The 15,302-nt window shown below is 30.8% G+C and overlaps 1 protein-coding gene across 2 annotated transcripts in view; it reads left to right on the top strand.

Moving 5' to 3' along the window:
- Positions 1-317: 317 nt before the first annotated feature.
- Positions 318-15,302, top strand: part of LOC126889453 (RNA polymerase II subunit A C-terminal domain phosphatase) — a 67,117-nt gene continuing 52,132 nt past the window's right edge. The window contains exon 1 of one of the 2 annotated variants that reach the window (XM_050657767.1): positions 318-623. In XM_050657767.1, the coding sequence (XP_050513724.1) occupies positions 367-623 (257 nt within the window). In that variant the 5' untranslated portion in view covers positions 318-366. The remainder of the gene's footprint in view (positions 624-15,302) is intronic. The other variant, XM_050657768.1, reaches the window with a different exon arrangement.

Below are 15,302 nucleotides of genomic sequence, written 5' to 3'. Positions count from 1 at the left end.
CATTTTTGACACACAATTAAGAATTTTATGTTCACCATTGGCGCACATAATAAGGGTCATATTACCCGTATATGCGCCAATGATGAATATTTAATTTCCAATTGTATAACCCTGCACCCACAGAAGTTATACAGTCTTTTTTTAATCAAATAACTCATCAATAATAATAAAATAAACATGCAAACAAAGTAAAAATCGACTACTATCGGACTACCTTCAACGTTGCCAATTTTCTCATGTCGCGTCTTAATAATTGATTTAGCTTTAGGTGGCTGTGGTTAAATACTTATTAGCGAAAAGACACATTTAAGATTTTGAAGTATGTCATATGTCACTGTCAAAGCCAGGTGTGTACTTTGAATTTTAATGAGGTCGCCGTTTGAAATCGAAATCGATCAGTTAAAAATGGCGGAAAGAACAATAAGTATATTTCAACAACAAACAAAACCTATAAAAATATGTAAATGGAAAATACGAACAGGAACACGAATTTCTATAGGATGTCCAATATTAATTTATGATTTTGAAGAAGCTACAAAACCGGAACAACGTAAATTAAAATCAACACAAGCTGGAACTGTGCATCAGATTTTAGTCCTAGAAGGACAAATTGTAAAACCCGGGTAAGATCCAGTATCAAATACTGCACTTTTATAATTCACGCAGCGGTAATTGTATCGTTAATGTTTGATAGAGTATTTTTGACCTATCATGGTTAATGATTATATTTTGCTATCATACTGGCCACACTCTAGCTCTAATTCATACATTATGCAATGTGTTTAAGAGATAAACAGCCAGTGAAAATATATGTTTATTATTAGTAATATTTACTATTAAACAGATGTTTAAAAGTACTTAGATTGTTCTGACTTAACAAATTCTGAATTGCATTAGTATCATAATTATATAAGTTGATAAAATGTTGACAAGTGTGTAGATAAGATATGAGAATTATGCTGTAATAGGTTGTATTTTTTAATCAATTCCTATATTCCACAGAATGTACTAAGAGTATTAGGAATAAATAATATGGAAAAGTATGTTGATCTTATATTTAAAGAGGAAAGGTTTAAGGGCTACTTATTGCCTGCAGTTTTTAATGTGAAACAAAAATTATTCATCCCAGAGAACAGTAGTTCTAGCCAGTGGCGCACATCCCCTTATATGCGACACTATATACGTGAAGCTTTCGATTCTGTCAACCTGACTGAACTGAAAAATGGGCCAAATTCCATCTTAAAATTTAGGAAAAGACCCGGGAATCCATATGTCAACCATCTATTTTGGTCCAAGGATTTTGGTTTATGGCCCTCTCCATTTGTGCGCTTATTCTTGAATCGACTCCCATTATGGGGAGTAAAATTCAACGCTTTCTTGGACTAGAAATGCAGATTCACTTCATAAAAATCGTACCCATTAAATAATCTGTAAATATCTTTTTTTGTGATATATGGTTTCTTTTGGATGTTTTCCTTGTAACATTTTCAACGAAAATTTTGTTTTTGTTTCTAAATTCACAAAGTCTTGGAGCCAATCTACTGATGGATGCCTGTGTAGCTTTGTCTCTTGAACCCAAATCTGAAAACGACATTTTGATATCTCAAACGATCTTCGAGATAACGAACCTCAAAGTCAACTTGCATCTCGGGACAGCAATTTAGGGTCTCTTAGCAATTTTAGATAGCGAGACAATTCTACAATAGAGACACAGCTAAAAACACATTAAGGGCTGGTTGTTCGAACGCTAATCAACAATGATCACTATCAAATATTTAATTACTGTCAAAATTGTCAATGTCAACTTTGATTGGGTTGCTAAAAACATAATTGATTACAATTCTGAGACTATAATCAATTAATATAACAATAATTATTAACATAATTGATAATAAATCTCATAATTTTAATTAATTATGTTTTCAGCAACCCAAACAAAGTTGACATTGACAGTTTGGTGACAGTAATTAAATATTTGATAATGATCATTGTTGATTAGCGTTCGAACAACCGGCTCTTAACCTAATGTACGTAAAAATGCAAACGAAAATTTCATATTATTTCAATCTAGTGCATGACTTCGACTGACACCGGATCAGCTATATAAACGCTTGTAATCAGGACCCTAAATTGCTGTCCCGAGATGAAAGTCTTTGTTTGGTTTGGCACATAAACGTCAAGTTGAAATGTCAAATAAATTTTATTTATTAATGTTAATAGGTTTGTTACTGCACATGTGTTACTGCACTTACGTGTTACTTAACGAAAAATGTGTTACTGTGCATAATTATTCGTTATTGTGCATGCTCGTAACGATTCAAGAACGGTTTTGTATTGAGTTGGAACAAACCTAATGTAGGTAATGTTATATGGCAACTTACTATTTTTTTTATTTGAGATGTCTACCCAATGATATGTGTGTGTGTGTGTGTGTGTTCACAAAGAGGGGATGGCATTACCCGATGATATGTATTATACAGGGTGTTTCATTGGGAAAGTAACATACGTTAACTGTAGAAAGAGGACATTTAGGCGGTCTCAAAAATACCATACTTAATCGGTCTTACTCCATTAATAACAAAGATACTGGGTGTTTTATCTATTTTGCCATTTTTTTATTTGGTTCATAACTTTTTAACCACACCGTGTATTTATTTTATATTTGGCACACAAATATCCTTTAAGGTTTAGAATAAATCAATTTATTTACAATTATAAAAAATCCAGGCCCGGATTAAAAAATATTAGAAAAATATTCCGACCCAAAAACAACACCCTGTACATTAAATTTTTTTAAAATGGATTTTTCAGTTGAAAATAAGATGAAAAACTAAATTTAGTGGTATATTTTGAATTTTCGGCAAAATGATTTTTCTAATCAAATTTTGAATTTGAATTCTGAAATTATGTGAATTTCGAGAGCTCTAAGTAGAAAAAAATTGAAATACAGCTTACAACTTGTCAACTGCACTGTATATTTATTTTATATTTAACACGCGAATATTCTTTTAGGTGTCCAATCAATTATTTTATTTACAATTATAAAAAATCCAGGTCCGGATTAAAGAATATTGTAAAAATATTCCGACCCAAAAAAACACCCTGTATATTAAATTTTTTTAAAATGGATTTTGCATTTGAAATGAGCATGAAAAACTAAATTTAGTGGTATACTTTCAATTTTCGGCAAAATGATTTTTTTGATAAAATTTTGAATTTGAATTCTGAAATTATGTCAATTGCGAGGGCTCTAAGTAGAAAAAATTAAAATGCGACTAAATTTTAATTAATACCAATATTTAATTTAAATTTCATAAAATGTTAAAACATTTCAGTGTTTTTTATTATGTGTAACAAATAGGTTATGGCGAATATTCATCTTTAAATAATGAATAAATAATAAAGAGTCAATAAAAAATACATCACTTTAATAAACAAAGTATCTAAAAGTTATAACAAAAACAAAGAAAATTTGCAGCATATTAACTATTCAAAATTACCACCATTAAAAATTATTGTTATGTGTCAAAATGTTAAAATTTTACCAATTTAGATTAAATAATGGTATTAATTAAAATTAAGTCATATTTTAATTTTTTTTTACTTTGGGCTTCGAAATTCACATAATTTCAGAATTCAAATTCAAAATTTAACCAGAAAAATCATTTTGCCAAAAATTCAAAGTATACCACTAAATTTAGTTTTTCATCCTCTTTTCAACTGAAAAATCCATTTTAAAAAAATTGAATTTACAGGGTGTTTTTTTTGGGGTCAGAATATTTTTCCAATATTTTTAATCCGGACCTGGATTTTTTACAATTGTAAATAAATTAATTTATTTGACACCTTAAATTATATTTGCATGCCAAATACAGGATAAATATACAGTGTGGTTAAAAAGTTATGAACCAATTAAGAAAATGGCAAAATAGATAAAACACTCGGTATCTTTGTTATTAATGGAGTAAGACCCATTGAGTATTTTTGAGACTGCCTAAGTGTCCTCTTTCTACAGTTAACGTATGTTACTTTCCCAATGAAACACCCTGTATTATTATATTTCTGTAGGTATATGTTACGGGTAAAGTTAGGTAAACGGGTAATTCTAGGATTACTCGGGTAAAGTGCGACGTTCCCACGAGGTATCGGTAATATCCAATAGTATGGACATAAAATAAATAAATGCCTCTTGATACAATTTCCTGAAATACAACAAAATTCAATATTCAATAATACAACAAAATTCAATATTTACCTTGTAATGCATGTTATACAGGGTGTCCAGAAACTCTACCGACAAACGAAGACAGGAGATTCTTCAGATAATTTTAAGATAATTTAACCCAATTCACCTAATCCGAAAATGCTTTCTAAGGGAGCTAGAGCTCTTTGAAGATGGCGTCATGTACTAAGTTTTTCTTAAATATCTCCAGAATTCTTCTATTTAGAAAAACAACAATTGGTATACTTATTTACTTTCCAGAAATGAATCGATTCCATCCATTGCGAATTTCTAGTACCGGCCATAGGCGTCCGTTTTGGTAGGGCAACGAATATTTTATCGCATAACTTTTTTGTCTTTAACTTTTAAGCATTTTTGATACTGGATTATTAAATTGTGAGGTATTTTAGTACTAAAAAGTACTCTTTCTTTAAGTCGGTAGGACACACCGTTTTCCAGAAAAATCGATTTGAAAGTTTTTTGTTCTTGGAATTTGAAAAAAAAAATAAAAAAAATTAAAAATGTTATGCTATAAAATAACTGTTGACCTACCCAAAACGGACGCCTATGACCGATTCTGGAGATTCGCAATTAATGAATTTGATTCATCTATGGAATATAAGTAAATGTACCAGGTTTCGTCTTTCTAAATAGTTTTTTTTTGAAAATTTTTTTTGAAATTCAAGAAACGAAAAATTTTCAAATCGATTTTTCTAGAAAATGGTGTTTCCTATCGACTTAAAGCAAGAGGACCTTTTAGTACTAGAATACCTCACAATTTAATAATTCAGAGTCAAAAATGCTTAAAAATTAAAGACAAAAAAGTTAAGCGATAAAATAACCGTTGCTCTACCCAAAACGGACGCCTATGATCGGTACCAGAAATTCGCAATGGATGGAATAGAGTTATCTCTGGAAGATAAATACACGCACCTATTTTTGTTTTTCTAAATAGAAGCGTTCTGGAGGTATTTAAGAAAAACTAATTACAAGATGCCATCTTCAAAGAGCTCTAACTCCCTTAGGAAGCATTTTCGGACTAAGCGAATTGGGTTAAAATGTTTTGTTTTTGTTTTGTTTTTTTATTTCCACGGGACAAGCCCAATAAAGTTACAATTGTTTACAAATTTTGGAACAATTTAGTATACTAAATATAAGTCATATATATATAACACATAAAATATAATAGTTAAAATAGAGTTAACATAAATAATATAAATTACATACAAAACAAATTAGAAACAGACTGGTAAAGGTGGACATAACAAAACAATTAAGAGGCAATATTAATTTGTTGTAAGTTGCGTATAAATTGGTTGGGTGTGGAACTAAAATTAAGCCTCTCGGTATTTTGATTTGCTAGACGTAACATTCTAGTTATAGGTTCATTGAGGCCATAATTACATCGATGAAATGGTACATGAAAAGTGGTTTCGACTGCATTTCGAGTACTGTATGAAGGAACTTTAAAACCAACCTTAGACAATAAATAATGACTATTTGCTGTACCATTTAACAAACTATATAGAATTTTCAAATCATGGTGATAACGACGTTCTTCCAGGGTATTGATATTTATAAATGCTCTAATTTCGTCATAACTGTAAAACCTGTTACTCCCAGTAATAGCTCTAATTTTAAATCCCAAAAACCTAAGGAATTTGTTTTGGACCTTTTCAATTTTTTCTGCGTAAACATTATAGTAAGGTGACCAAATACTACAACAGTATTCCAAGTAAGGTCTAACAAGAGAACAGTATAACAATTTTAGGGTATTGGGACTTTTAAAATCATAGCAGTTTCGTTTCATGAAGCCAAGCATCTGTAAAGCCTTTGAAATAATAGAATCAATATGATCTGCGAATTTTAGCGATTTGTCAAACAGTATTCCAAGATCTCTTATTGTATTAACACAATCTAGTGGTGTGTTATCAAGTGGTGATAAAAACTAATTTTATGACACTTTTTGACATTTAGCTCCATTTCATTTTCTTTACACCAATTCTGTATTTTATTTAATTGAAATTGCAGATTTTCGCAATCGTCAAGACTAGATATTTTCGAAAAGATTTTTAAATCATCCGCAAACAAAAGCTTATCACAGTTTATATCTGCAATATCATTTATAAATATAATAAATAATAGCGGACCCAGATGTGAACCCTGAGGGACCCCAGAACTGACAACTACATCCTGAGATAGACAATCCTGGATCCTTACTGCTTGGCGCCTTCCTATTAGGTAGCTTTCCAGCCATTCAAGCAGTTTCCCATCTACTCCAGCAGCTTCCAATTTAGACAATAGGATGTTATGATTTACCCTGTCAAATGCCTTGGAGAAGTCTGTATAAATAGAATCAATTTGATACCCACCCTCCAAAGCACTTGACAACGCATTCAAATAGCAAAGAAGATTTAATTCCGATGATTTGTGTTTCTGAAAACCATATTGCTCATCTACTGGAAACAATTTGAAACATACCGAGAGGCAGTCGGACACTAAGCTTTCAAATAACTTAGGAATGGTACTTAATATAGAAATCGGTCTATAATTTGTAATGTCAGATCTACTACCAGCTTTATGTATTGGCGTTAAAAAACTTAATTTCCATGAATCAGGAAAGTAACCAGTATACAATGAAGAATTAAAAATTTTCCACAATGGTCTGGCCAAAATAAAACTGCATTTCTTCAAAACTATAGGAGGTATTTTGTCAGGACCAGCACCTCTGTTCACATCTAACGCCATCATCCTTTCATATACTTGAGATATTGTAATATTACATGAATTAATCGTTATATTGGTGGTGGGAGGTAAAACACGTTTACTGATTACTTTCTCAGAATAAACTGATGAGAAATATAATGCAAAAGCATTTGCAATATCACTTGGAGTTGTATAAGTGATATTGTTCAAAGACATTTCATTTGGTAAACCTGTCCTCGTTCGTTTTGAATTTATGAATGACCAAAACGATTTAATGTTACTATGAATGGAATTCTCAGTTTTTTCTATAAAGTTATTATGACAAGTTTTTGTTAGAGCTTTACATTTACTTCTAAGGCTCGAGAATGCATTATAATCATTTAGAGAGGAACTAACTTTAAATTTTAAATGTGATAACTTCTTTTCAATTACTAGTTTCTTTAGTTCTGGCGAGAACCATTTTGGAAACTTTTTTGTTGACATTATTTTTTTTGGCACAAAAATTTCAAAAGCACAGTACATGACTTCATAGAATGTATTTAACATTTTATCTAGACTTTGATTTTCAAGAATTTGATCCCAGTTAACACAAGAAAGGTAATCATTCAAGGCGTTAAAATCAGTGTTATTAAAATCCAAATAGTAAGAGCTGTTCAGGTTTGTTAAGCAGCCATTACTACAAAGAAAATCTTTTATGGCAATGTTCAAGGCAGGATGATGCCTATCTAATGGAACTATTTCCTCATCAGAAGCTATAACTTGAATAGAACTGTCATTAGCAAATATCAAGTCCAATAAAACCACACGAGAATTGGATATTGTGTTGATTTCATTACTGCATTCATTCACATTACACATTCATTACTGAAGTAAAGCACTAAGTTCCTATAATTTATTAATTATTTATTATTGTTACTAATTTAATTTTGTTGGTTTTTATTGTTGTCATTGTTGTCATTTTTATTATATTTTGTTATTTGTTATTTTAGGTTAAAACTGGTTATCAATTTTTTTTCCCTTAATATTTCATTTTTTTTATACATTTTTTGTAAATTGGCTCTGCCGTTTATTGAATAAATAAATAAATAAATAGATTTGAAATAAATTGTGAAAATTACATAGATTTGACAATATCCAAGCAGATTGAGTTTCATTAGGAGTACAATATTGACTAAAAGTAACATTGGAAGACAGTTCATCATTAGACCACATAATGTTTGGCAGATTAAAGTCTCCGAACAAAAATAGTTTGGAAGCTGGATACTTCTCACTAACTTCATCAACACTTTCACTGAATTCGGTATATACAGCTGGTTCCGCTTTGGGTGGAATATAGACAGTTCCAAATATTGCCCTGGACTGACCACTGCCAATAGTAATAAACACCTGTTCAATATTACTGCTGCTTACAAATAGGGCACTCGAGATTGACTTCCTGACCGCAATCAAAACACCGCCACCCCTAGTGTGGATGCTAGTTTCACTTGATCTATCTTTTCGGTACACAATGTAACTCTCCATACCAAGTTCAGAGTCTAGAAAATCAGCAGTCAGCCAAGTCTCAGTTAGAATAATTACATCATAGGAACAATGTGAAATATTTAATAAGAGAGTCTGAAGTTTAGTTCGAAGCCCATTTGTATTTTGGTAATAAACATTTAAGTTATTATGAGGCGTGCCACGTGGAGACTGACTTAGTTTTTTTGAACAATTTTGGGTATATTGTTAAAATATTTAATGGTTAAATTAAGTTCACCTTGGTCTTGTCTCTTTAATAATTCACTTCGAGTTTTACTAAAAAGCTCACGTTGCATTTGAGTTTGATCGAGACTTATAAAGATTTTTTTGTCTTTGTTGGTATTGTGTCTATTTTTAAACACCATAAAAGCTTCTTGAGCAGAAGATAGTGTTAGTTTTAGTGGTCGATTGCCATTTTTATTTTTCTTACCCACTCGGATTATTTTTTTAACTTCAACGCTGGATGGGTTATCTACGATTTGAGTTATGAAACTCTTAACTTCTTGAACATCAGAGTTATGATTTGTTTCTGGAAAATTAAAAATCATGAGATTATTTGCTCGTTTTTGCCTCTCCTGTATTTCTGTAATCACTTCTTCGGCACTAAGATTTGACCTCTCTTCTTTTAGATTTTGAATTTCCACTTTCATTTGCCCAACTTCTGCCTTAAGAGCTTCAATCTGCCTCACAAGATTTGGCACATTTTTAAACGCAAGCCTACAGTCAGTACAGAAAAAGTATAAAGATCTCTTCTGCAGAACCACTGCACGTAACTCACTGGCACTGAGACTGGTGCACTCTTCAGTATTATGCAATATTATGTGACAGCTGTCGCACACTACAGATTTATCTCCCACAGGATTTTGACAATTTCCACAATTTCCATTCATGATTATACTTTGAACTAAATTCCTGGACTATAAGGCTTATTAAAAACCAACTTATATTTGGAAACAAGTTAAATTAGCCTCTACTAATTGATGTCAGCAAAAAAGAAGGAAGCAAAAACCAGCTCATTAATAACTTACTGTGGATTTATAACACAATTTAGTCAATTAATTGCACAACAAACACAGGTTCAGCAAAACAAGGTAAATCACTGAATCACTTTGATTTTTCTGCAAATTTACATATAAAATAAGTTTATTTACTTAACAAAAACCTCTTAAATTCAGCAAAAACATGGCATGACAAATTGTTCCACTTGTATTTGAGAATGTTGAAACTATAATTGTCTTATAAAATGTCTTAAAATTATCTGAAGAATCTTCTGTTTTCGTTTGTCGGTAGAGTTTGTGGACACCCTGTATACTGTTAGTAAGAACTGAAATAAAAAGCAAAAATACTATTAACAATAGTTATTTTCCTAACTAGTGTGGAAAGTGATACTTTCACGCATGAGACTGAAATACACGTGAAAATACAAAAATTAATTCTTTGACAAGGTTGTCAAAACCAAACTTTCAATATAATGGGTTACCACGACTACGATATTGGTTTCCATGACGACGATTCAAAACCATTGTAATTGTCTATTGATCTGACTTTTAAACATTATGTAAAAATAATTTTATTTCATCGAATTATCGCGCTAATTTCATTAAAACATGAACACAATAAGATGAATTTGAAATAAATTAGTAAATAATATCGAAATACTAGTTTATTGCATGTATTATAATATATTATAATGCCATATTACAAGGTATTTTACTGTCCCGCACGCTGTGCTAGAAAATTTACTTTCACGCATGCCGTGCGGGAAAGTGCAACTTTCAGAAACGAAATGCGTGCGTAAAAGTGGCTCTTTTAGCACTGCCGTAGAAAAATATATTTATAATAAATATATTTTATTTATGTATTTATTTACGGGAAACCCCCATTGACAGTACAAAAACATAAGTTAAATTTTAAAACAGGTTAGATCTTATAACTGTTGAGATAACTAGTACATAGGCTATTAAAAAAAATAATAATTGTAAACTATTAAAACAAAAACATTTAAAACAAACCTAATACTATGTAATACAAGATAGGTACTTCTTTAGTTGGTTCAAACTGTATTTAAATATACTAAAGAACATATAAATAGCTTATGTATATACATAAGCAGACAGTATTATAAACAATAGTGGTGTAGAGATAGATAAGTCAAAAGACTGCAAACAAATAACAAAAATCAACACTACTGTGCCAAGTAAACAGATATTAGTAATTCAATAATCAAGTCCGTGAGAATAGCCGAAAGTCTTAACTTAAATGTTAGTATCTAAATAATGGTCCTGGGACTGGCAAGTGTCCAAATAGCTAACGTTCCAGATCTATGTGCTCGTAGGATACTTACAACATAGATACTGGAGATATATAAAAACCCTAGACATGAGTCAGTCAGAAACTCTTTAATTAAATTTTGTTTGTAAAAACTCTTAAATTTGAAAATTACTCTTATTGACAACCTTTTATACACTTATTTCTCTTCTCTATTAGATTTAAAAAAAAAACCTTGATTTATTTTCAACTATTATTATCCATTACCTATTTAATATTTGTTTGAAATCCTATTTTATTAAAAAACAAAACTAACACCCCCCTATTAATTACAAAAAAAAACTAGTCAAAATGTACCTGATTATGTGCACACAAAAAGTTTACACTCTACTATATAATAGTTATGAATGAGAAGAACTTGACTTAACTTTAACAAAAAAATAAACTAAAAGCTTATCTTATCTTCCAAACTGTTATTCCCACGAAGACAGGTCTATTTAGGGTGAAATCCTCTTAGCACTACAACATCTAAAGTGTTTGGAAGGCTGTTCGAGACGGAGCCAAGTTGCTGGTGTCCTGGTGATATGTTATGTAAATATAGGTAAGGCTTTCAACAATTTGCCTTAGGATGCTCTACAACATTCCAAGGATTTGGACTATGGGATGCAGCGAAGTCTACAAAGTAACATAATGAATATTCAAAAAACCATGAAATCCTTTATAAAAGGTATATGTATACACAAATATACCTTTTATAAAAGATTTCATGTTTTTTTGTAATAAATGGTATAAAGCCAACTACAGGAAATTTTTTCCTCGTGGATTTTTGAATATTCAAAAGTTTCCATGAGTAATTGCAACAGTTTAGATTTCCTGTACCGGACCAAACAAAACATTACTGATTCTTCCCAAACAAAAACATTAGACTATGTCTAAATCTGTGACGAACTGAGTGGTTGTCAGTCCAAGCATTTAAAGAAGCATGCACGTTCACATGCATATGCACGATGAAACTTCGAAACCGTTGGTATCTTTTTTATTCTATCATCCAAAAAAAAACTGATAAGTAAATGGACAAGAAATGGTTTTAAAATGGAAGATTTACATAAAAACTACATGAAGTTATCCTGTTCCTCGCAAACTAGATACCAAAGTTACAATATAAATTATGAATTTAGGCTGTTTTCAATAAGAAATAATAATCGAATGCTTACCTAGAATCTGTGTGCAGCTTACGGTTGTTAATTGGCCGTCATTACAGTGTGGTTTTAATACTTACAGCGGTGCTTATCGACCGGTCGATCGCCAAAGTTTTTGAAATCGATCGCGATTCACTAAAAAAAATACAAATGGGAAAAGACAGGGACTGTGCTGACTCACCACACTTGCTGACTCTTTTGTCAACAAATTGAAATTATTGATTGATCAAAGGAATAGAAAGGAGTTAATCAACATTACATTGTTGAAAAAAGGGTAACCGCTCATTTGAATTATGTGTATTATGAGATGGAGCTCCAAGCAGTTCGTAGCGACTTTTAAAGAAGCTTCGCTAATTTTTAAAAACTGACAGATATTGTAACATTCATGTCTTATCCATTTTCTTGTGAAGAAGTGGAAAAAATTTCCACTGAAATATCCGTTACTTTCAATATGGAGATCATTTCCGTCCAAAATGAGTTACTGAAAATAAAAGTCCAGAACGACCGATACGAAATTTTGGTCTTTTATATCCTCTGACAAATATTCCTCTTTGAGGCAAGTAGCTCTTCAGCTCACAGCATTCTTTGGATCAACGTATTTGTGTGAGAGTCTGCATTTTCCCAAATGAAGGTGTTGTAATCGGCTTGCTGACGAACATCTCTCATCATGCTTGCTTTTGGCAATTACGTACCATCATATATGAAAAACTTGTGGATGATATGCAGTGCCATGCATCAACATCCAAATAAAATTAAGATGAAAAACATTGCTGTTATTACAACTCTAGGTAGTTACAACATTTTATCAAATAGAAATGTGCAATAAAGATTTTTATTTTCCAAATTGCTTTTTTTTCCTAGCAGTCGATCGCTGGACGCTTGCAGTTTATGTGGTAGATCCCTCGCAGTACAAGTCTGAGCACCACTGCTTAAATAGATAGATAGATAAATTTATTGATCTTTTTGTATCATTTACATGACATAAGACAAGTCACAAACATGGTATACTTATAGTACAATAAGTAGATTATATACACTAAAGTAAACTAAAGTTATCTTATTAAAAAAATTAATGGTAACAAACATTTAGTAGAGAACAAGATTACGAGACTGACAAAATATTGTTAAAAGTATAAAAATATCAGAATCAGTTGCTAGCTATTGTTCCAGCCAATGAATTCGTCTAGAGAATAAAAATAATGTTCAGTTAAAAACAACTTTAACCTGGTTTTGAACTTGTTAAAATGCAATATTTCTTTTATTGAATTTGGTAGCAAATTAAAAAATTGTCCTACGGCATACATTGGAGACTTTTTTAGTTGAAATCGATTGAATTTGTTTAGGTGGATATCACTTTTATTTCTCGTGTGGTAATTATGGACATCACTATTTATTTGAAACTTATTCTTATTAAGAAAAGTGTAGGTTAATAGTTTGAAAAGATAGATGCATGTGCAGGTCATAATATTATTCTTTTTAAATGTATCTCTACAAGATTCGTTGTAATCTAAGTTAAAAATTAGGCGAATGAATCGCTTTTGAAGGACGAATATTCGCTTAATTTCCGTAGCTCTGCCCCACACAATTATATTGCAGCTGATGGCGGAGTATACAAATGCATAGTACAAGTTAAGTAGGTAAGATTGATAAAAATTTGATTTCAAACTATTGAAAGCAAAGTAGAGTACAGTAAAGTAGAGCAAAGTAAATTGGTATATCTTTGGTTGCTGTTGATTTAAACTGTGGATTTTTGGATAACTAGTATTTATGATGTTTTTATTCCATTTAGATAGCGTATATTTGATGGATTCTAGATCTTCGCCGCTTGAAAAAGAGAAATTTTCTGCACACTGTACGCACTTTATGAGATTCTGACCAGAACTGACCGGTATGCCGGTATAGGAAATCAAACGCGGCGACACAAGCCCTCTGCTGATGGTAAAAATACTTTCTAAATTGACCGCTGGCGGATCGAAACGAAATTTCTTGAGGGATATTATTTCTGTTAATTTTATTTCTTAATTTTAATTGAATTAATCGAAAATCAATGTAGTTCATTTTAAATGGTCCGTGGCATAACTGCTACAAAGTCCGAAATATAATTTAAATAGTTCAAATTTCGGGATCACTCGAGTAAAACATATTCTACCTGCTGCCTCTTGGTTAAATGCTTAATAGGGAACTTGCACATTGTTTTTTATTACATAATAATATTTAGTTTTGTATAAAAATGAGATTTCCAAAATTTCACGCTTCAAAACCTCATAATAACTTAGAAGTACAAATTTAAAGTCTTCTGTATTTTAAAATAGTTCAAAATAGTTTAAAATTATATACAATTTTCTTTACTTTGTTGGTGCAAACTGTAAACATATAACCGGATGACGTCATGACACTTTTGGGCTGGCTGGTATAATTTGAATTTTTAATCGTCTTTAGGGGCCAAACGAAAGACAAACAAAACTTTTTTATCTTTGATACATGTTTTAAATTATGTTCGGTTGTGATTTATAACATTTTTTTCGAATTTAAAATTTTATGCAAGTTCCCTATTAGGTATACTAGTATGATAAGACCATAACTGTTTGAAATATATCTTGATTTAAGAAAAGAATGCATTTTACAAAAGTAAGGAAAGTAAAACTATAAATACTGCAGAAATAAAAATTATAATCTATATTTTAAAAAAAGTATTTTACCAAAACCTAGTTAATCCTAGAATTACCCGTTTATCTAACTTTACCTGTAACATATATATGATATACAGCGTGTCTCCTTAAGTTGGACACATAGATATGTCTATATAGGAAACTTTTTTATTTTTAATTTTATGAAAAAAATCATTTTTCATTAAAAGATCTCAGAAAGTTAGATTCAACCATCAGATATCAAATTTTATCTATATTATACAAGGTATGTCAGAAAATATGAATTTCGCAACTCTTTTATTATTAATTTTACGAAGAAAAGTTGTTATTCATAAAATGCTCTGCATGGTCTAAAACCTAAGATGCAACCATAAATTTTATCAATTTTATACGAGGCATGTCAAAAAATATGAATTTCGCTCAAGAGTAAAGTACCTTTATAGTTCATAATATTTTAATTAGAATATACTGATATAATGGCACATTAAAACATAGTTTTTAATTCTAAACAACATTTCATAATGGCAATTTTCTATACAGTGAGGACGTTTGAGTTGAAATAAATTCATTATTTAAAGAATGGCTGAATTTGGAAAAAATCCTGAGACAGGTCGATTTTTATTTTTAAATTAGGACTTTTTGGCATATATATCATACAAGTGATGTCATCCATCTGGGCGTGATGATGTAATTGATAATTTTTTTAAATTATAGTAGGGGTTGTGTGATACCTCATTTGAA

The sequence above is a fragment of the Diabrotica virgifera genome, chromosome 8 (genome assembly GCF_917563875.1).
Source record: "Diabrotica virgifera virgifera chromosome 8, PGI_DIABVI_V3a".
Classification (NCBI taxonomy): Eukaryota; Metazoa; Arthropoda; class Insecta; order Coleoptera; family Chrysomelidae; genus Diabrotica; species Diabrotica virgifera.
Note: the sequence above shows the minus strand (reverse complement) of the source record. Positions and strands in the feature narration are given on the sequence as shown.